The 24,460-nt window shown below is 39.4% G+C and overlaps 1 protein-coding gene across 16 annotated transcripts in view; it reads right to left on the bottom strand.

Moving 5' to 3' along the window:
- SERGEF (secretion regulating guanine nucleotide exchange factor) overlaps positions 1 to 24,460 on the bottom strand; it is a 165,253-nt gene that overhangs the window by 86,789 nt on the left and 54,004 nt on the right. For 2 of the 16 annotated variants that reach the window (XR_009962866.1, XR_009962865.1), the window contains exon 10: positions 8,896 to 9,021. The exons of 11 other annotated variants lie outside the window; for them this stretch is intronic. Coding sequence is in view for 2 of the 5 variants with exons in the window: in XM_062608867.1 (XP_062464851.1) it covers positions 12,899 to 13,060 (162 nt within the window). In the remaining 3 variants the exon portion in view is untranslated. Of the gene's footprint in view, positions 1 to 6,978; positions 8,256 to 8,895; positions 9,022 to 12,712; positions 13,061 to 24,460 lie in introns of those variants that run through there. 3 more of the 16 variants (XR_009962867.1, XM_062608872.1, XM_062608867.1) reach the window with 3 other exon arrangements.

The following is a 24,460-nucleotide window of genomic DNA, read 5'->3' as shown; positions in this document are numbered from 1 at the left end:
TGGTTTTTAGTTTTGATAGTTTGTTTTGGGTTTTTTTTTTCATTGCTTGGGGTTTGTTTTTCTTTCACAGTATTTTCTTCTTTTATATGCTTCTGACCTACACTATCCTTCATTAAAAATTGCATCCCAAACACCTGGCAGTATTATCAAAATAATCTTATCAATAATGCCACTCTTATTTTAGAGCGCAGAGACTTTTTTGCTTCTTCCAGCAATAAGCACAAATACATGATACAGAATTTCCAATGTCTCAGTTCTTCAACAGCCATCACCAGGATGTGAGAAGACAAATTTCCAGAGAAATTACTAGATGTTCAAGGAAGCTCATATGCACAATTGGACTGACCTTTCATTTCACTGCTAGCCCTGCTAACTTCAGCAAGCACTGCTGCCTGTATGAACTGGTATTACCTAAATTCACTGTCATTGAAGAGAATAAAAAAAAAACCTACTTAGTCTCCAAAACATTCTAAGTCCTCTGAAAGAAATAATCAGGTGCCTGGCAGTACAGAACAACTACTATGCAATATCATTTCAAGTGTCCCTAATTAGACCCAATGCCTTTGGGAAATATGATTCAGGATAACTATCAGCTGTTCCAGAATTCAAATCATTACCTGATTTTGAGCACAACTCTGTCTCTCCCTCTCCCACACATATACATACAAAAATAAAAACGTTGTCAACTTAATTTGGAATAGTAATAAAAAAACACATTACATTGAAAAAAAACACAGCATATTAAGGCCTCCTCCTAAAACATGACAAAATAAACAGAGGGCAGAGGAAAAAAAACAAACAAACAAACAAAAGAAGATACAACCCCACACCATGTTTTTCATACACCAACTATATCCACTGGAAGACACAATTTTTTTGGTTCATTTATTTTCCAGCAGAGCTGCAGGTATGCAGGTTCCATAAGGGTTAGCCATGTATAAAAACACCAAGCCATGAATTTTGCTGACTGCCTGCTTCTTTACCTCTCCAAATAAATGGTGCTTATGCCTTTAGGGTGTAATGCAGCTCTGCTCTTCAGTGTTGGATTCTCTGTTTCTGCAGCACATGTAACAGTACAGATCCCTGCAGCAAGCTTGCCGGAAATAAATAAAAAGTAAACTTGCTAAGACTCCAATGCAAAAATGAATAGAAAAGCTCTTCTGGACAAATAAAGATATCATTTGTAAGGACTCAAATAGAGACTCAGCCTTAATGCTAGTCATAAAGGGAGAATGAGGAAAAATAAAATGCGTGAACTGACTCTCCACAGCTGATAAAAAGGCATTTTTATTAAAAAGCTGAATTACAGACTCACAGAATTGTTAAGGTTGGAAAAGACCCTTAAGATTACCGAGTCCAACCATTAACATTGTTAAATATTTTGGTCAATGGCATCCCAACACAACAATGGCAAGAAGACAAAAGAGACTCTTTAGGATAGAGGTGCTTAGCCAAGAACTTAAAGCATTTGGGAAAACATGGCGAGAAAAATAATTCAAGTCACAGCACACTCCAGCATGGCCTCATCTTCAGAAAATTCAAGACAAAGCAGCAGGGGTCCTATTTTCAACCTAGTGGAATCCCTTGCTCCATCTGTGTTAAAGACATCACACACACTAGTGAAAACTGCCTACAAAGGAAATAGGATGGATAGATGGACAGTGAAGGTCATGCAATGTGAATTCATTCAGAGTTCTTGAAATTAAGAGGTTGTGAATGAATCAAAACTCCAGAAGCAGATAATAAAACTTGATAAATGGGCAGGACGGAGACAGATAAAATTTACTGTGGTCAGGTACAGCATAATAAATCTTTCTAGATACTAAAAAGAATCATTTAGGTTGTTCACATATTCCAAATTATTTGGAACCTCTCAGAGGTAGTATCTGGCATCACTATGGGAAAGTCACCAGAAATATCTGTTCAACTTGTAATAGCATTCCAAAAAGCAAGAAATTAGATTTGTTTAGAGAAGGAGATTGTATTGGTCATCTTTTCACACAGACCAATTACATCTTATGGTTTTATTCTGATACTGTCAGGAAAAAGGGACAAGTATCCATAAAAAGAAAGACCAAGTGAAAGAAAGACTTAACAAAAAGACCTAAAAACAAGCCCAAATCCTGCTGAAGACCAAATTATTTATTTCTCAAAACAGAAGAAATATAGCAGAACACCAGTATTTCATAAGCAAGCCTTATACAAAATCCTAATTAGGAGTACTTACATGACTACTCTTAGTAGTAGCAAAAGGACTCCATTCCAGGAGGGCAACTTCCGTTCATCTCATTACAACCCTATCTAGCAGCCTAATTCTGCCATGCCCATTTTATTCTCCTGCTATTATGACCAAAGAGATTTTGCTATCTCTTTGGTCATATTAGCAAAGGCAGCTCCACAGCATTATGTCAGACTGAACCCACACTGTTCTCAAAAAAATGTATTTTGGAATGGAATAATTAACGAGACAACAACGTCTTTTGTTTGGTTGGGTTTTTTGGGGGTTGTTTTTGGGGTTGGGGTTTGTTGTTTGGTTTTTTTTTTGGGGGGGGGGGGGGGAGAGGGGTGAGGGTGCTCCTAAAAGCAATTCTAACCTCTTTCATTATATGATAACCTGCTTTGCCAAAGGAAGGACACAAGAGCTGATTTGCTTTGCACATGGAGCATTATGGGTCTTACCGGAATGTTAACTTAAAATCTACCATGACATCAAATGAAGAGAAGACAGTTGCAGGTCTGTTTACTAATGTGAAGAAAGCATCTCATTTAGAAGAGACACTGTTTTTAAACCAGGTATTTGGTTAAGATATTTCCAGCTATTAAAAAAATAAAAAACCTCCACCATAATCTAAGAAACTTGATTACTCTTGTTGTATATATGAGCTCCCCCTTCTACATCTTTATCTCTCTCACTCATCTTGTGAGCCCATCATATCTATTCCTCCTTTACTTATAAATCAAGATAGATCTCATCTGTCTGAGGCTAGAGAACATTCCTACCATATTTCAGCCTAAAGTTGTTGTTCTTTTTTTTTTTTCTCCAATGTTTTAATCTTCTCAACAGGTTTCAAGCTGTTTCTTTTTACTGTTCTTGAATTGTTCAAATCAATCCCATACTGAACACAATATTAAAGCAGCAGAGGTTAATGCCCAGCACACCTTCCTGACAATCACTCACCTTGATGGTCAGACACTTGAAAATAGAATCAACCCTTTTGGGCCACACCATAATTCCACAAACCAAACTCAGATGATGTCCACACCAGCCCTCACATCTTTCAGAGATGCTCCATCCTGATAAGAGGCAAATGCCTCCTCCTGTTACTAGGACCTGTGCTGTTGTTCCCAGTATGTATGGCCCTACTGTTGTGCTGGTTTTGGCTGGGTTAGAGTTCATTTTCTTCACAGAGGCAAGTGGGGGGGGGTCTGTTTTGGATTTGTGCTGAAAAGGGTGTTCATAATTCAGAGATGTTTGCATTATTGCTGAGCAGAGCTCACAATGTCAAGGCCTTCTCTGCTTATATGACCCCACCAACAAGAAGTCTAGGGGTGCACAGTGCACAGGAAGCTGGTAGGGTCAACAAGCAGGACAGCTGACACCGACCAAATGGATACTGCATAATGTATGATGTGCTGATCAGCATATAAAGCTGGACAAGGAAGGAGAAAGGGGGGACATTTGGAGTGACGGAGCTTGTATTCCCAAGTAATCATCACTCATGATGAAGCCCTGATTTCCTGGAGATGGCTGGACACCTGCCTGCCACTAGCGAGTGGTGAATGAATTCCTTGTTTGCCTGTTAAATTGTCTGTATCTCAACCCACCAGTTTTCTCACTTTCACCCTTCCAGTTCTCTTCCCCATCCCACCGATGGGGAGTGAGCGAGCAGCTGCATGGTGCTTAGTTGTCAGATGGGGTTAAACCACAACACCCGCCTAGTGTCTGCCCTCCCAAAGTAGCCAAACAGCTCACAATACTGGTGACTCCCCCAGAAACACATGTTTGATAAAGATTCCAATTTACAGTGATATTTTTAGGACCTCCCATAACCAGTTGATAATTTTTAGTGGTTGTTATTGTCATTTTGTATCTTTATAATTACCTGATCAGAATGTCATACACTGTCTAGCCAACTGCCTGACAGAAATCCAAGTATATTACATTGCCATTTGAAAATCTGTGTTACATCTGATTTGACATTGACACATTTATCAAACTTTCATCTCATAAAAAATAGGTATCGCATTAGTTTGACAAGATATATTTTCCATAGCCACATACTCACTGCAAGCAACTATATTATCATCTTTTAAACCTTTATTGATCAAAATTCATGTCAGCCACAACATTATTTTAGCCAAGGAAAATTCCATGCTGACAGGCCTATAATTATTTGAGTCATTTTGTTCAACCTTTTGAAATATTGCAGGACATTGTCTTTTAACCAGACTCCTGAAACTCCCCTGATATTCAGGGGAAAAAGAATAAAATTATCTGGATCAACACCCTAGAGAGTCCTTTGGCCATCTCTTAAAACTCTGAAATGGAAATGTTTCAGCCTTGATTTTTAAAATTCTACCTCTAGAGGCTGGGTAAATGCTGGTATGCAGAATGGAACCCCATCACTGTATGATGCTTATGCTTTTTCCCCAGATGCAAAAAGAAATTATTACTAATTTAAAATTTGTCTTGCCAGACTTCAGTGTTTTGCCAATAGACATATATAAGATGTTTTAGTATTGATGGTGCATAGTCACCTATGTCTGTCTTTGAGAGCAAACTCACCCACATTATTACAGCCCTTTTCCTATCCCCGTTAGATGGAGCTGGTCATTCTGTGATGTGGGGACTCACGGCAAGCTGCAGTGAGTACCTTATACTATGTGTTGTTTCAGGGCAGTAGAGAGGATTTCCCATCTGCTGAACCCCCCTTAGGACCTCTTATTTCCAACTTGTTAACGACTGACAACAGGTAATATTTTTAATGGAAGATGCCCCTTTCACTCCAAGAGTCTTCTTAAGTTTTCCTAAATAAATTGTAACCATAGATATTGACACTGAAATCACATAACTTTTTCAATAAGGTTTCATACTGAAATATTACATTACATCATGGCTTAAAGGAGAGTATTTCAGCCTTTGACACAGACTACATGGGAGTTGGCTAACCTAAACAAGGTGGGGAGGGCAAAGATACTGTCAGTGACTTCCTGCATTAATTCATCTAACTTCCTGCTACTGACTAAGATTACAACATTCCCACATGCACAAAATTCAGACTCACATCCTCCTACTGTTAAATCACATTTTTCCTTTCGTTCTCACAGGGTGGCTCTGTAGCTGCACGGGAATTGAGACAGACAAGACAATTTTTCAAATAACATTTGATGAGCAGTGCTATATACTCATTATAAAAAAAGGATCAATACTTTAAAATAACTCCTGAAGACAGGAACACATTCTTTAATTAATACATCTAGGGAGTCACTGTAAATTACACTGATCAGAAAGCCTTTTATAAGACCTGTTTTCCTTTCCTTTCAGTTTATTAATACTGCTTAAATAATATGCAGCTTTAAAATTCCATCTTCATCTGATACAATCTACGCCAGTAGACAGAATACAAATTAAAGAAACCTTGAAGGAGTTTTAAAATCTTTTATTAAAGTAGCAGCATTTTTGCAACATATGAGAAGTACTACAGGTTATATTAAAGTCAGCAGCCCACCTGACTTCACCAGTAATTACAAAACACACCCACCTCTCATGCATTTGTAATTCAAAGCCGCAACCCTCTTTAGATGGAAGCCAAGAAGCAGAACTTCTCCCTATTTCAGAACCTTTCAGAATTCTGGTGAACTCATTTAACCTGAAGTGACATATGTAGCCCAGTTAAGAACAGTAAGTGTAAGGAAACCCTCTTCTGAATATTCCTGAATGTGATTAAACTGACGCGTTGCTGCGTAACAGCTAAACCCGACCTCATCTGCCTTGAGTTCTCAGGCCATCAACATCCAAAATGCTTTACTCTCACAATGACAGTCATTGTGTGCAAAAGATAGAGACTGCTCAATCATCCTTGCTTGAAGTGAAGTGTACATACTCATGCCTATACATGACACACACACGTTGGCAAATACCATGAGTGTTGGAGTTTGCAAGTAGCCAAAGGTTTTGCTATTATGACTTTAGTGCTCCCAGGCCAACATACCGCTCCTGGACACAGAGTGCTAGCTTGAGATCATACTCTCTTCATTGTCCACTGATGCACACAGGCTTCAACATTTACCCCTTTGTCCAGCCCCTGTTGTATCCCCTCTAAATATAATCTTCTTCCTCTTAATTGAGGTGACATCTCTACAGTAAGGCTGCCCTGCTATTATAATTTCACGTTAACAATGGGAATTGGAAAATGTCATTTCCAAAGACTCCAAATGCATTTAACCACTGCAGTCAGGGGGCAGAAGAGAAAAAAAAAAAAAAAAAATCCTATTTTTACACTGTTTCAATATCTTGGAATATCATCTTCTGTGGCAGATTTTACCTGGAAAATATCTGAAGTGTTTCAAAGTACACAGTATCACTTCATTCCCAACAACCTGGTCAAAGAAAACAACCCTGGAATGGCAGTTTTAAGCAGCTAGCCTTTTCAGCCCAATGCTGAAATACTGTGGTACTTACTGAATGAGGGAAAGCTTCATTAGTCATGATACCTTTAGAACTACACACCCTGAAAAATATTTGGAATAAATAGCTTACTCTTATTTTGAATGTTCTCTTACTCAAGAAAAGACTTTTCACCTGTGGGTTTAATTCCTGTTATATTTTAATACATTCATTTCTTTCCAAATCACTGCATCTTTGTCATCTTTGCACACAGTATGGGAGCAATCCATTCCCAAGATCAAAGGATCAAAATATTCTGTAACTAAACTGCTGAGCATCACTCGACATACATGCCAGAAGATTCTGACTTTTACGAGGTGAAGCAAAACATCTGCAAATGCCATACAGACAAATTCTTTACCACACACATTCACATATTTTCTTCTTTTTCTAGACTAATTTTTCTTTTCTCATTCATTATCTCCTTTCGCCTCTGCAGTCACCTGCTTCCTTTTCTTTCTATGTGCAAATACAGGCATTCTGACATACAGGCAGCTTCCATTTCTTGGTAAGTACTGTAGCCAACATGTAAAAGAACTAAGGTAAGTTATTGGGGGTGGAGGGGGAGATCTAACAGAAATTATGTGTGTATATGTTTGAGACCACCTGTAGGTGAAAATAAGGCAGTAAAATATTCTGCAGACTCTCCTGGTTGACTTCACTCTGTAGTACGCAAGGGTAAAACTACCTCCTAAGACTGAAAGGGAACAAAGACTGAAAGTAATGAAGAAATGCAAAGTGTCTCTTTTTCTGCTATCTTTGACAATTATTAGACCTTTTAAAACTCCACATATCATTTTCCCATCCCCCCCCCCCCCTCCCCAATTCCTCGTTAAAGACCAAAAAGTCTTGTATTCAGGAGAAACCAGACTACTACTGCTAATTCATCCATACAGAGGAACACATGTAGCATATCCTTAAATATATCATTATTAGGAACATACATATATAAGCACATACTTAGAAGCTAAGTTTCTATTTTGGACCTTCCTGAGTACAGAAGTCACTGCTAATTTTAAAACAAATGGAAATAAGAACAAGTTCAGAACTATGTTCCACCTTTAAAACGAATAAATTCAGATATGACTGTGATCTACAGAATGCACAAATTACGCTTCTTAAAATCATTTTTAAAGGAATTATTTTCCACGTGCTTTTCTACACAGGCTCCCTTTTGAATAAAAGGGAGCTAAGAAACATCAAAGGCTAAATTGTTCATGGGACTGCCTGAAGAAAAAGGTTCTTTCGGGTCAGCATGAAGGGTAATAACATTCACCTCAGCCTCAGCAATTAAGGGAATTGTTTCCATCTCTGCAGGCATCAGCCTCTTGAAAACTGAAAGAACAGTGTATTCTACACAAACATGAATGAAATGTTGTCCAGACTGAAAAAAAGAAAGAAAAAAAAAAAGAGTAAAAATATACTTGGATAACAATAACTCTTTTGAAGGGGAAAAAAAATGAGTAGCTAGGCAATGCATTATATTTTTTTCCTTGGCTTCCATTCAGATGCTGTCCAAGCACAGCTTCATTGTTTGGTTTGTTGCTTGCATCTCCTCACGTCACCTTCATTCTCTCCCTGAGATAGCCTACAGATAAAAATATAAAGAGCCCTATTCCAGGATTTAACAATATTAACGCAGTAGCCAGCAGCAAAAACTGGGGCCTTCTTGATTCATAAAGAATTTTTAAAGCCCCTCTGAACTACAGAGCATACAGAGAGTGAAAGCTTACATCAAACTGAGGCATATGACTCTTTCAGGTTCACTTACAAAGCAGGACGTGTTTGTTAGCCTACTACATCTGCATGTTCCCACAGGAAGACATCGTCAGAGAGGAAAGGGAATGCTGAATCTGAAATTCATTTCATCAGCCTAATGCATTTTAGATTAATTACAGAAAATTATTTCCCACTTCACTTTCACATCAACAATTTTGTTTCTCAGGCATCTTTAATGCATAGTATCAGTCCCCCTCAGTCATCTGCCAGTAAAACAGACCGAGCAAAGAAGAGGAGTGAACACACCTCAAACTGCTTCACAGAACATATATGAGGAAAGAAAAAAATAACCTTATCCAGGTGAAATTGCAGAAGGGGATTTTCACTGGTGGAACCCACCCAGGACCCTCTCAAAGTAGCAGAAGCAGCACCAACAAACAGATGGGGATGTTTAATAATAGTAATAATGACATTTAAGAGAATGCTGGTAAATTGTCTTTTCAGCCCACCTTTCTGGCACCACTTGTGTGCTCTTTTTCTGAGCACTCCTCCACTGTGCAGTATACATCTTTGCCGTCTTCTTCCACTGGTCATCACTGCCACCTCACTGTCACAGAAAAAAGGCTCCTCTCCCTCTGCAGAACAAGAAACAGGACATACACTGCCCTACTGTTACATTGCTGCCTGCCTCTGCAAATCATCCTGTATTATCATTATGAAGCAGAGAGACTGAGCAGCAGCAAGATACCAAGTGTCCCTCCCATTTTCAGCGTGGTTTTGTTTTATTAAGCAATATGCCTAAACTAGTAGCAAACTGAAAGCAAATAGGAAAGATACATTTGATAAGGGAGGCCTTATCTGCCTTTACTGCCTTCAAACCTACCAAAAATGAGGGAGAGGGAGGCACTTTTGAAGGCAGTGCTTTTCCACGCTGCAGTATCTAGGAGCTAGACTCTACTAAAGACACACAGCACACACACACAACAGGCACAGTTCCCTAGCAACAGCATCGCGGGGAAAATTTTCAGCAAAGCTTCTCGCTTTCTGCCAAGGTTACTTTCACATTACCACTTAGCACAGAGATCTGTATGGATCAGACAACATCTTGCATCTGTCTCGAACATGCCTGCACGAAATGATGCGATGGCCACGCCACAGGGAAGAATAAGGTGGCTCCACAAGTTTGCCAGGGAAATGGGCTCTTAAATCACCCAACACACCATCTGACAGCACAGCTTGCAAGCTAATGTATCGTCACCTCACAAGAGAATAAAACTGATCTGTTGTAATCAAATGTTCTTTAATGTTGCATTTGTTTTCCTAAAAATTGCTTGCTTTACATAAAGGTCTGCAGCATGTTTTTCTTTAGTTTCTAATACTGATCACCACCTCAAAAAATATCACAAGTAGAAAATAAAACCAGGAAATAGCTAAACTGCTTATTCTTACACATAGTTTCATCTTGTCAGTAATGCTGAAAGGCAGTGAGAGTATGTGGTGCAGCATGTGTCTTGGAAAACAATTTGGTCACCAAAAAAATCACTTGAATCATTTTCAAGCTTAAACTACACCAGTGACTTACTTAGTTTACTTTGTTTCATTTGGTCCCTCTCATTTTTCAGATTAACACATTCACTCCTCTCCCCTTTTCCCCCAGAATGGAAGAAATTTTCCCCAACAAACACTTAAGCTCTCTTCAACTGTCACTTCCAAGCAAAAATTAAAGAATAAGGAATTGTTCAAAACCCAAACCAGACTCAAGACACTCAAGAAAACACTTCCTCTGCAGCTCTTTCTATTTAAAGGAAGAACAAGTTTTAAACTTTGGCCTTTTCAAGTTTTTGGCATGCAAGCTCTTTTGACAGAAGATCTACAAAGTAAGCCTCTATAATAAAACAACAAGACAGAACTTTGTCACAAGTTGCTCACAGGATACAAACATTCAAAAAAAGAAGCTGTTGGCAAAGATTCAAAACTAATCAAATCTAATAGGACCATTTCTAAATTTATGTCTTGCTATCTATAAACACAAACGTATGTTCTTGAAATACATCTTTCTGACAAACAATAGATAATTTCAGCATCAAACCAACTGGCTGTCACACCATACCAGAGAGCTCATTATAAAAGAATGCTTTGGGCTCCACTAGAAGATGAGCAGTTCAGAAACTACCAAGAGCTGCAGAGACCCAATTACGTGCTCAGATCTTGAGAGTTTGGGGAATAGAATCATGTTAACTCTGATGTGTTGTAGAAAGCATTCAAAATTTCGTGGCCCTCTGCTACTAAAGGATATTGCAAAATAGATATTAACTTTACCTCTGGAAGAACAGGCAAGCATAATAGGAGCTACTGCAACAATTTAAACATCAGAAGTTGAATCCTGCACCATATGATGCCCACTTTCAGAACTGCCAACTTTTTTTTTAAAGGCCTTACAATTCACTTGCACTTCCAGCCTACATCAAGGGCAACAAGCTCTTGGGTCCCTCTTTCCGAAGTGCCTTTCCATGATCACCACCTTCACCCACCTCTCAAGCTACTTCCAACTGATGATGTTCCATCCAGGAAAAACACAAAAAAAATCAAAACCAACCCATAAGCTCTTGAATTATTTTTAAATGAGCTATTTGCAACATCAAGAATTGAAACATGGTTATTAACAACTAAAGGACCATTTTTATGTCTCTCTCTGCTCATCTGAAAGTTTTTGTGCATCATCAAAAAATTATTTCAGTATGAAGTCAAATACAAAGCTTCAGGATTGCAAATGGTTGCAGAGGAAACTGACAGATTTTGAATTATAGTTTATTATGGAAAAGATAACCTATCTCTTACAATGGAAGACATCTCTAATGAATAAAACTGGAAGAAGACAAATCAACACCTATGTAGGCAGAAGCTAACTCTTGGTAGGGCTGGGACAAGGGGAAGAAGATAGCCTATTATTATGTACATATACAGTGGACTTACAATCAGAAGCAAAAGAAAAATATAAATGAAATTTGTGGGGAAGAAAAAAATACATATCATCTCTTATCATCAACACCTCTGCAGAAGAAACTCAATTTGAAAGGAGGACTGTTGTGGTTTCCAATTAGAAGAACAAGAACAGCCTTACCTAATTTCAAATACTCTAGAATAGTAACAGTAAATGTGAAATAATGAAAACTTAATATACAAATCCCTGATATCTACTGCATTTAAATCTGAGTATATTAGAAACTGTTTTCTTCTGAGAGAAAAGAACAAGCAGGTTGATTTTCCTTCTCACTGAATTTCTGATCACAGTTTAGGACTGCCTAGAAGTCTTTTGCCTCTAGCCTAAATAAGACAGTGTTCCTAATCACTCAAAAACACATCCTAAAAGCAAATACAAGGAAGAGAAATGTTAGCTTAGAACAGAAGTCTGCTACTCCTACTCACATATTTATAGCACCAGGGTTGAGCATAAGGGTAGAAGAATTTAAAATAACGATAAGGATATTAAGGATTCTGAAGTCAAACAATCAAGTGGCAGCGTACTAGACACAAGGAAAAATACAGTCTAACAATGCAACAATCCCACTATCTGTTAAAGCCACCTACATGTTAATGAAGTGTTCAAGTAAAATGATAATCAAGTACTACCAATAGCTTAAAACAGCAGTTTTGAAGAGGAAGAGTTCCCATCCAAAATTGGAGGGGAAAGGGTCATACTTTAATTATGGGAGAAATTCCAAATCCTTAGGGCCCGAAATTAGGAATTACGTTAGAAAAAATTCTGATTTGCCATACAACTTTTCAAACAGACTGTTCTAACTACAAGGTCAGAAGCACCAAGCACAGAACATGGGAGCGCTGGGAGCACCATCATCTCCATTAGTAACTAAAGTTAAATTATTTTAAGATATTCCTGGCCAACACACTGTTATAGTAAGTGATCTTAGGATAAGTTTTTGCTGAGAACAAGGATTTGCACCTCTGAATTCAAGCTAATGCAAAGTTCCCTGAAAAAATTCTATTTTTAATACTGATTTTTGGAGGGTTTGATTGAGCTTTAAGTCACCAATATTTTATTTTTAAACTGAAAAACAACAGTTAGGAAACTGATACATTGGTTTGGTTTTTGGTTTTAGGTTGGGTTGGGGTTTTTTTCAAAGAAATAATAAGATGCATTTTGTGAAACACAATTTTTCACTACAGTAAGAAAAGCAAGGGAGGAATTTGCATAACCCAATATGCAAGCACACTCTTAAACACAGTTGTAAACTCAAGAATATAACAAAGGAATTTTCAAAACCAGAAAACCAGACATGAAAAATACTTTTTTTTTTTTCAGATGAAATGAATCTGAAAAATTATTTTCAGAGGCAAGTTCTTGAAGAAACCCCTGTGGCACTCTAATATATGAAAGAATATTGAGGCCACTTCTCTCAGGTATCAGAAGGATGTATTCACACATTCATTTGTACAGTCTCATGTGCATTATGCAATCCTTGTCACTCCAGCTCCAGACATAGACAAAGCTGTTCAAAAGGGCTGGTGGCTGGGCCTCAGCAGAGCCAGATGCAGTGACTGAGATGCACCACGCAGCCTCAAGCTTCCACTCAGGAAGTACAACCTTGCTGGGGGTTGCCAAAAGGAAAGCCAGAGAACAGTCACATCTCTCTCCTTAGGGGTGATGTTCACCAGCTGTCAAGACCAGAAAGGATGAACACACTGCTCACCTCCATGGCAACATGGAGAGGTTAGTTAGAAAAAAGCCACAACCGCCCCCATCATGTCCTCAGAAGATGCTCAGTTCTGAAGAACCCCTCTACAGGTCTGCCTGCAGCACTGTCGAGGGATCTCAGCTTTCCAGAAGAAGAACCAAAGATTTTATTTTTTTTTTTAATGAGGCCTGATTAAATTTTAAAACAGTTAAATAACACATCTCAGAGCTCAAATAGCCTACTTCTGAAAATGATGGTAAGTGGAAATTGCAAGGCAAGCAGCATCTCTAAAACTTCAGGTGGCTAAACAGTGCAATGGAGTTTAAGTCAGAGTTTTGAAAATTTGGGCTACTACCTGCACATTCCTATCCAGACTGTCACAATACACTGCACGAGTGTGAAGGGGTTTGCATGCATTTCATTATAATAGTGCTTCTTTAAAGCAAAACTTCTGCTTAAAAGAGTTTGACCAAGCTACTAATCTCAATCAGCGAAACACCACTCCGAAGAAAGTCTACTAGTGAGTGACATGACTGGAGGCCTTAGGAACAAAACAGGACAAGCTGCCAAAGTCCAGAAAGTGGGCAAAGACCACATGTGGTCTCACCTTCTCCTTTGGTTACCACATTAATTTCATATCCACAAACAAAATAGAAAATAAAAGGAAAAGCCTTGATGGCTTAGCAACACCTTTACTTGATATTTAAGCTTCAATAGCACGTAAGGCACTACGTGATTTTGTCCACAGGCTGTGGCTGTAAATTGTCTTCTGAAGGTGAAGTAATTTCCCTTTGGAGTGAAAGCCAGGGAATGCTGTCATTTCTACAGTCAGCATGTGCTTGCTAACCCCTCTCTGTGTTTATGCTCACTGTTTCAAGGCTGCGAGCTGGAATAGCTTACAGCGTTATATAAATGCAGAATCAGATAGGTTTGAAAAATCTGTTTAATGCAATATGTGAAAGCACGGCAGAATGTGAACCGCAAGATGTTTAATCAATTCCCAGAGCAGCTGATTATGAAAAGCAGCAGTGGCACAGGCATTGCCCATTTCAGTAATCTGACCAGGATTTATCTGTAGTGACCATGGTTGGGAAGGAAGTTCTTTTTTATTTTGATTACTCTGTTGAATTATCACAGTAGAACTGCCCTCAGGTTTAAATATAAAACTAGTGCTGCTAGCATCCATGATTTTTGATATATTCAGTTCCCTAAACTATCTATTCCACAGCAATAACTGAACGTGTCTCAATCTGAGGCATTTATTCTCCTGTCATAAAATAGTTAGGGTTGGAAAGGATCATAAGATCATCTAGTTCCAACCCCATGCCATGAGCAAGGACGCTTCACCCTAGCCCATGTTGCCCAAGGCTCTGTCCAACCTGGCCTTGAACACTGCCAAGGGTGAAGTGTTTGCCATTTATTTTGGCAACTTGTTCCGGTACCTCACCACTTCCCACAGTAAAGAACTTCTTCCTTATATCTAACCTGAACTTCCCCTCTTTAAGTTTAAAACCATTATCCCTTGTCCTATCACTACAGTCCCTGATGAAGAGTCCCTTTCTGGCACTCTGGTAGGGCCCCATCTTTGAAATGCTACTAATTTTACCATTTATATACTATACCATCTGGAAATTTCAGCACTGAAGATGCCTTTTTTTTTCCTCCTTTTTTTTGGTATCTGAGTTGCTTCAAACAAAAGCCTTGTTTTCAAAAGCATTTTTTCAATAGCATTCTACATGCACCTCAAAATAAAACACACACACACACTTCAGTGGTCTGATTTTTCCACACAGCTGATTTGCCTACCGTCACAACAAGGAAGAGTTACTAGCAGAACCATCATTTGCCCTGTCTTCATGCTGTACCATTGTGGATGTATTACTTCTGCATAACAATTCAAGGCAAGATTAAAGTAAATTATATGATCATGCCCTCTGAATTGCTCTACGTTTCTTAGCACAGACCGGCTGTAAGTGTTCCGTCTTTCTCTTCCATCATGTCTCAGAGATCTGAAGCTTAAGATAGTCAGAGTAGCAAGTCATAAGCTGCCTTCTTTCTCCTCAATTTTTTTTATTTTAACCTAATCGATAGCAACCCTTCTGCTTAAGTCAACATGCATTTGGATTTACCCCCTTCACCAACGCAGTGGGAGCTTCAGAGGAAGCTGAGAACGTAAGAACCTCGTAGGCTTTGGCACTTCAAACCTGAAGGCCTCTGAACCCAATCCTCTTAAATTTTCTGTATTAATAATGGATTGATACTCCGAAAGATTCCTGACAAACAATCCCTTTTAGTATGGACATTTCCCAAGTGAAAAGAACAAACAACTACCTTTCTTGTCTTTCCTTCCTACTTTCAAATCTCAAGTAAATCTCAAGAATAAAACAAAATTAAAGGAATTGCTTCCCACATAAACCAAACAGAATTAAACCAAGTATGCCTAAGTATAATACACACATTTGTATTATACTCCTTCTATTCAATTAATGTCCCCTGCTTTAGATCTCTTCTTATGGTCAGGACATAGATGAGCATACAGTATGCCAAAAGATTTACAAAAGGGTCTATTTTGAGCCACAGTAATTAAGCTCCACAGAGACAGAGGCAGGCAGCAGAGGAAACAGAAGAACTCCTAAATTATCTTTTCTGGTTCCTTTTACCATCCCCTCTTACACTTCAGTAAAAGTTCTTATAACCACTCTTATTATTTTTCCTCCCTTTCTTCAATGTTATCATTCAATCTATGGGGTTTCCACTTTTTGGGTAAATTTGGCAGGTCCCACTGGTTGCTTAGAGATGCTCCTTTTCTGTTTGTACTGTAATTTTATTCCGAATGTCACTTCCAGCAAGACTAGATTTGTAAGCGAAGCTTGGAAAAGCTTTAAACAACTATGCCAAGGTTTACAGTGCAGCATCCTACATGCCTTTTTCTCTCCTGTATCTGAAAAGCATATGAAAGACTCCTTAGCAACATTTAACGCTGTCTCACACAAAACAGCAAGCGTGTCTCTAGCAATCTATTTTGTAGGACAGGATGGTTTTGACCTCTGAAGGTGAAAGAATGCTCTTGTGGACATTTTTGTGCTAAAATCACCCAGCTAAACAAGTGCATACAGTGGGGGAGAGAAAGGAGAACAAAAGCAGCGGCATCTTTAGCTCCCAGACATGCCCACTATCCCAACCACCTCCTCACCTGATCTGCAGGATGTTTTGTAAGACAGTGCCATGCTGTGGACACTCTGCTCCGTTACTGCTACACTCTGCAGTCTCTGCAGGTACAATAGGCCTGTTTCCTGACCCACTTTCCTCACCAATCTCTATTTAGCTCTACGCTAGTGATGCTCCTGGCATGACAATCAGATACTGCAGCCTGCAGTGCAGTTCGTTACAACACATTCACAAGCTCCTAGTAAATTCAGTGGAAAAGTACGGTATCAACCAAGCCTAATTAAAGTGAAGTCATTTTCATAAACTTACATCAAACACAACAGCAAAAAAGTGTTCAAAAGATGCCTTTTTATTTTAAATCCACTAAATCTGCTAGGCATAAAGTAAATCCAAAAGACCTTTTCTACTCAAGGGCTGCAAAAGGAAAAAGCTACTAGAGCTAGTACATCTTCTCTGAATTACCTAATCAATGCTATAACTTGAGCCACTTACAGCTTGCCACAATTCCTCCCATTGCCATTTATTTCTCACTAGAGATTGGCTCCACACGTTAATGTCCAGTGAAACTGTAAACATAATCTCACTATAGCTATTAAAATTGTCTTCTTACACACACTGGAATGAAATCCTTCCCTTGGACACAGCCACCTGCAATTAAATTCAGATTTTACTTGCACATACATGTGTGAGGGTAAAATTTGTTTTGGGACATTCGCCATTATACCAGAAAGATAAAACTGTTCTGGCTCCAAAGTTAAGATGTAATATGTGGATATTTCTGAGACCAAATAATTGGAGGTTGGTCATATTCCATTTATCTAGAAAAAAAGTGATCTTCCTTACTGGGCCATAACCTGAGCCTCAGTTAATAAATCCAATTACCCAGCCCATAGGTTATATGGTTGCAATTCACCGTACTACAAATCTCTACTTCCTTTCTGTGCACTGCGGTCGAGTTCTGCAGTGAATATAGCCAATGCAGGTGCAAAATATGCATGTGAAATATGTTGCTAATATTTTGCATGTAGAAGGCACTGAGATATGAAATATGTAATGGTCTTACCAACTCTCCTTTTGGCAAGACACTGTTTCTATTCAGTGAATATTTTTGTACTTGGAAAACTCAGGTCCTTATCAAAAACAAGTTTTGAGAGTTATTCAGCATCACTACACCAAAACATTTTATATTAATTATCTTAGGATTAGAAACACTGAATTTGAAACATTCTAAAAACATCACAAACTTATGTTTAGCGTTGACAACAAACAGAGGAATAGCAGCAGCAGAAAATTAATTATGGACACATCAAACAGTTCATAAGAGACAGGAACCTAGGGGCAATGAATGCCTTCTAGGTGTGAACCATTTATAGCGGATATTATGTAAGAGATGGAGCATGAGGAACAATTATTCACAAAGCAGTCCCAGTGGACACTATGGATAACCACAAATTGTCCAAGTGTCTTCTTTGCAGGAGTTTATTCATGTATAATACAGACAGGTTTTCTGGGGAGCAAGAACTGTTACTAAAAAATTCTTGTAGCTTGGCATATGCCACAACCGGGCAGTTTTTCTGGACTTGCACTATCATAATTACACTAATTTACCAATTCCCAAAAACAGACCCCAAAAGTTTAAGTAAAATCTCTGCAACAAGAAGTCTGATCATCCATTAAGTGAGGTAATACCAGCCAACAGCAAGACAAAACAAAATTAAACATCAATCAGAATGTGAAATTCATCCAAACTTCATTCCACAGGTACCTATAAATAAGAGTCATTATCATAGTGTAGAAGGTAATCATATTTCATCAGTCATTACTCTGACCTAAGGAGGACCTCTCATCTTCAGATGGAAGATGCAATCCACACTAGCATTTTTATGACTATGGAACCCTGCAAAGCAGCATCCTTAGACTAGCAGCTGTGTAGGCATAGAAGAGACTCAACATTGTAAATCTACTATAGACTTTACCTTTCACCCACCAGTGGCCTACACCACCACCACCAAGCAGCATACCTCTTGGACTGAAGTCTTCAACCTGGGGCTAAATAATGCACTCACACCAAGTATTTCATATTTAAACCCAAGACAAGCAGACAGAATTCAAACAGGACTCTTCACGAAGGACATAGTTACGACAGTTGTTACTGACAGATCTACCGCAACTCCAGACACCTGGCAAAGGTGGTGTTTAGAGATACGTACCACCTTTGTTGCTACCTATAGACAAGCCTCAGCAACAAAACTAAGAGATTATTTTGCTGCCTTGTTATTTATTAAAGAGATTATAAATTCACCCCCAGGACATTCCCAGGGCAAAGAGCCTGGCAAAGCGGAGATCCTCTTGACAGTTTTCCCCTATAAATTTTACATCTTAATTCATTTTAGCTTACTGAGCCATAGGACCACAAACCTAAACCTAGAGCTCTGCAAGTCACTTCTCAAATCTCTTGACTACTCAGTTCAAGTAGAGAATACACAGTGAGGCCAGAGAGTTTAGGAACAGTAAATGAATTACTGTACTGGATCAGGTCACTACAGTAACAGGTGTTTCACAGGCACATAACAGAAACCCTCACTAGACAGCTACAGAATAACCTAAGAAGTCTAATTTTTAGGGTCCATAAAACTTTACATCCTTTCACAAGACTACAGGGATTTTTTTTGATGGCTTTTTGTTTTCTGTGTGAACCTGGAAATTCTCAATATTACCATCCAAACATTCATTGAGCCCTGCTATGATGTATTTCCTTCTCAAAAGCTTTTGTTATTGTTAGGTTTAGGTTTGGTTTTTAATCAAACAAAAGCTCTCTAGGAACCCAAAGCTCTATTCTAAATTGTTACTGCTTGAACACCTGTTACAAAAAAAAAATATGGCTGTAAACGTAGAAGATTCCGGTTTACACAGAAAACTACGTAACGAATAGATACCTGGCAAATCAGAATAGAACCTAAGATATAATCATCAAATTGCTTCTTAGTCCTAGAGTATGGAATCAGAGAAAAACCACAGAAAGAAACACTGGTTTCAATTATTACTTTCAACGTTAGTGTGTTTAGTAGGCTGACACTTGGTTAATTTGCAAATCCACACATGCCCATGGGAGTGGGATCTCAAATCCTTTAGCATCATGCCAGATTTCCAGTTCTTGGCAGAAGGGTTGTTTTTCTCCATGAATCAGCAACTGTCCATCATACTACAATCTGTGAAGTGAAAAACCCACCTCATCAACATACATGCATGCATGTATGTGTGTATAGATCAGAGAGGACTTTCTGGTCTCTCTGTGTATGGCCCACATGCAAGAATTGCCATTTGCACAGACAAGCATGTACATACTCCTTAAAGCCAACCACACAACGAAGTTACTTCTAGCCTTACACAATCATGCAATGCTCTGATAACACAGCACATTATTTGCATTGTAAGATTTTAAATATTACGGTAAGGAACAAAAACATCAACCCATCCTATTTACTGCTTTCTCCCATCAACAGGAAACTCTAGGTACTGATCCTACTGTGGTCAACTGCAGCACACCTGTTTGCCTGCTGCTGAATAGCAAGCTACATTTGCATTTTCAGATAATGCTTACCAGCAGATGTATTCTAAACACCCATCAGCAAGGAAAATGAGAATCAAATAAGTTACATTTGAAACATCTTCCTGAAATCTGGTCTAGAATTTTAACAGCTCTCTAATACAGATAATACTTCTAAAAATGATAGCAAATGAGATGGATGCTGCCCTAGTAAATTGAACTTACTCTCAGAAATACTCTGACAAGCAAACCATGCACTTTGGAAATACATTACAGAAAAGCATGTATAATGCCTCATTTTATTCTTTCTGTGTCTGTCTCTCTCTGATTCACAAGAGACTGCAGTATTCTTACTGTACAGCATCACTGTGCTAATATTAAATAACAACAGATTTGCTGCCTCAAAAATGCCACTTTTAAAAAGAGGCTGAGGGACAACTCCTATGATCAGAAATTCACTGTTAAGATTCAAGAGTCAGCCTTTGGTTTTGGTTTGGGATTTTTGTTTTGTTTTGTGTTTCCCCCCATCCCCACAATGTTTCACAATGTAAACTGATAGCAAAATTATAACCTGGTCCACTGGATGAAGGTAGTTCAGCAGAATGCCTGGCTCTTCATTGTCTCCTGTGGTTGAATTATATGCTCAGAGCATTGCAAAATTTACCCAAAACATATACCATATCTGTTTTCCAGAACCTAATCCTAAAACCTACACCTCATGGATACTGATTCATGATTTGAGGCTACACATAAAAATCACTCAGTAAACTGGTTTTGTTTCTCATGCATTAATTTGCAGATGGACTGAAGATCATTGAATACAGAACAGCCCAGGTATCAAACTGCAGCAATACTGTTGAAAGGGGAGCATTACTTTTTTTTTAAATACAAAACAGTATTTTATTTAGTTGCATAAGGTTGTTCTATGTTTTCACAGCTCAGAGCTGGATTTAAAACCATTTTTAATAGCCAACTGTTCCAACTTGCATGTAAACAAACATACTGCATTTCTTCATTAGCTGGAATTTGCTGCAGTCTGTCAGCCATCTGTACTGTCTTGCATTCTGTTCTCTATTCAGAGCACCACTATCAAATGTCGGTGATACAGCACTGCTCTCTTCGGAGACATCATGACTACACTATAAATAGTTTAGTAACATAAAACACTATTTCTAACAGTTGTCTTAATATCTGCTTTCTCAGAATGCATTAGGTTATTCTGTTTCTCATCCGATTTTGTTTCTCCATAGCTTTTTATGGATACAAGGAGAAGAGGTATTATTCTGGCTCTCTCAAAGGTGCAGAGCAAAAAAACTGCAGCCCAAGCACAACTTTATTCAACTTCTGCACTCTCCAAATCTTGGATGCAGAGGCCAAACCCCAGAGCAGAACCCTGCAAATATCTGCACTGCAGTCAGAGGGGTGAGTGCATAGTGCAGGACAGCCGGGCTGTTGTTAAAGCAACTGGTTTGAGTGCCAGCCTCAGTCATGAAGGGGGTGAGCACCAAGAGGTGAGGTGCAGAGCAACCCACGCTCCCCTGCTCACACACCGATATCACACCCCAGCCAAACCCAGACTGGAAACCTGGTGCAGCCATGTACTGGAGCTCAGGAGCCCTCGAAGCCTTGCAGAGCCTGAGACAAGCCCACCTCCAGCCTGCCCAAGTCAGCACATCCCTCACTGGCAGCGTGGACCTCAGCACAGCCTGGTTTGTGCTGCTTCTCCCCATCCTTTTCCTAGAATCACAGCGCTCAGACACATCCCTTAGCAAACTTAGTCTCCTGAGCTTTGCATGCCTAAGGCCTTCCCAGTGGCAGCACTGACCTCTGTATCCCAACACCCTGGGGCTGTCAGGGTCCCCCCAGAAACCAGCATTTGCACCATGAGAGCCCTCCAGCCTGCAGTCAGACCCAAGGCTTTTTGGGCTGCTCTAAAATGCTCCAGCTCTCTCAAGCAATTAAAAGGGGACTGCAGGTCAGCTGAGGATGTCACCCAGACAGTTCAGCTACAAATTTCAGCAATGCGCACTAGTTTCAAACTTCAGAGGACAGGTGACAGTATCTTCAGAAGAACACAGCTCGAAACTCCAAGTCCCTAGTAAGAGCTTTTGTAGCTTGCAGAGTCATCCTCTTTGAGGAAGTGAGAACTGGCAGGGAGACAGGAAAGCTCACACACATTAAACTCCAATTTTTCTTCTAGGGACAGCAGAGCAGTAAATGTTACTTGTATAACCAATACCACTTGACAAGTGATGCAACACAAACCACAGTTACTTGATACCCATGTTAGTTTTCCAAACCAAAAGCTGCCTATTCAAATATGTATTTTCCATTCACCCAGTTGACCGAGTTGAGAACTTTTCAGGAAGGACTTGATGCTCTGTCTTCAAGTTGACTCCCAGACTCACATGATACTTCTGATATTGCAGCCTGGAGAAGAGGGGGCTCTGGGGAGACTGTATAGCAGCCTTCAGTACCTAAAGAGGGCCTGAAAGAAGTCTGGAGAAGGACTTTTTACAAGTGATAGAACAAGGGGTAATGGCTTTAAACTGACAGAGGGCAGATTTAGATATTAGGAAGAAATTCTTTACTGTGAGGGTTATGAGACACTGGCACAGGTTGTCCAGAGAAGTTCTGGCTGCCTCACCCCTGGAAGTGTTCAAGACCAGGCTCGACAGGGCTTTGAGCAACCTGGTTTAGCGGAAGGTGTCCCTGCCCATAGTGCAGGGCTTGGACGTAGATGAAGGGAATTTTAAGGTTCCTTCCAACCTAAACCATTCTACAATTCTATGATTTCATAACTGCAATACTATAAAGCCTCCTGCTTATAACAAAACAAATTTGTTGCCCTCCAGTAAGAGACCTGTAACATATTTGTGCAACACAACAGAGCTATCCCTGATCAGGGTGTCAGACTTCTGAATGCTGACTTTGGGTTTCAAAACACTTACTGAGAAGTGAAGGTGCCTTATTCTTAGAGCTTCATTTCAGCTTCATTTTTCTCAGTTTCTGGCTGAGAACAGTGTGGTAAAACACCCTCTAATGTTATTACCCTGTCAGCCATATACAAAGGTGAGCAGGACTCACTGACAATCAAACTGTGAGTTTGTCATACAGTTCCCCCTAACAAAACCAGATACTTAGCATACAACTCAGAAACACAGTTCTGCAGATTTCTAAGGATACCCCTTTGGAGAAGTTCGAGGGGGGGTTTATAGCCATAGCATCTAATAAAGCTGCCACTGAAATCTTTTCCTTTCCCAGGTTGTGTCTCTTCTTCTGGAGCAGCAGCAGAAATGCCTACACCCTTGCGTCCGTATCACTGACAGCAGAATTTTGTGCGCACGAAACAAGCCAAGCTGCAGGTGTGAAAGCAAGCTGCCAGAGAGGCTCCCAGCCACAGCAGGCTGCTACAGAGCTGCAGTACTACTGTTACACCACCAGGAAAATTAACTCAGGCACACAAGCATTTAGAGGGACAGGGCACAAAACAGTTCTTTCCGCATTTTTTTTTCTGCCCTTTTATATCTACATTTATCAAGCAGTAGGCTCAAAGAGGGGCCAGGCGGGGATAAGAGAATACATGTCTGTTCAGTTCTGTGACTGTAAGAACTAAAAAATGCAATACCATTGCCAAAGTTTTCCAACTGTATTTTGGCACATCATCTCTCAAAACCAGCCTGAGCTAAAAATTTCAAGCATATTTAACTCAAGAGCCCTTGACAACATCTAATGCACATCAAAACCCGAGGTGTTTATTTTTGGACTTCACCTTGGCACATAAAGAATGACTGTTTTGTCAGCACCAGATTAAGTTTATAAGTGCTGCCAAACATGTTGAAATTACGTATTTCAAAGATACCTCACATATACTGCAGAGATACCCACAACCCTCTGTGAAGTTCATTCAGCATTAGAGAGATGTGCATACTTCAAACTCAATGGGAAATCAGGTCATGTTGGTAGCCACCAAGACTTACCATCTCTATATGAATAATTACCTGTCTGAAAGCTTTTAAGTAACTAGTGCAAATTCTAATGTGCTTTTTATATGTTTTTTAAAAAAAAAGTTTCCCTAGTCAAAGCCACAGGGTGTGATCTTCACCAAAGTCAATACTTGGCCATTTGTTCCACATACACAGTAGTTAGTCCCTTCTTCTACCCACCCATGTTTCAACCAAAACACTCCCTGATTTTTTTTTCAAAGCCTTTTATATACACTAAAATATCAAGATCCTTCTCCTAAAGTTTTGCCACTGTTATAATACCTACAGAGGGACAAAGCTGCCAACAACACAGGCTTCACGTTGACGGCAAACCACACGAAATGACAATGGTACTGTTTCCTTGCTGTGTCCTACAAGCAAGCACCTCTATACACTTAGTCTGTAAAGACCCTAAGAAACAGGATTTTTGTTTGCAACTGAGCACTACCAAGTCTAAGATGATCCTACTGTAGACCTCCCAAACCACTGCGAGAACACAAATGAAAGACAACGTATTTTGAATTGTTACAGACTGAAAACTCCAAGAAAATTGAATTCTATTCAACACCTAAGAGCCATGTCATTTATCAGACTTGGGCTCCTTGGGCTTCTCTTCCAGTCAAGACTTTCATCCCACTGTTTGCAGAAGGTAACTAAGCACCCAACAAAACTGCTTTAC

Source organism: Pezoporus occidentalis, unplaced genomic scaffold (assembly GCF_034315485.1).
Source record: "Pezoporus occidentalis ecotype Australia unplaced genomic scaffold, CSIRO_AGI_Poc_V1 ctg131, whole genome shotgun sequence".
Classification (NCBI taxonomy): Eukaryota; Metazoa; Chordata; class Aves; order Psittaciformes; family Psittacidae; genus Pezoporus; species Pezoporus occidentalis.
Note: the sequence above shows the minus strand (reverse complement) of the source record. Positions and strands in the feature narration are given on the sequence as shown.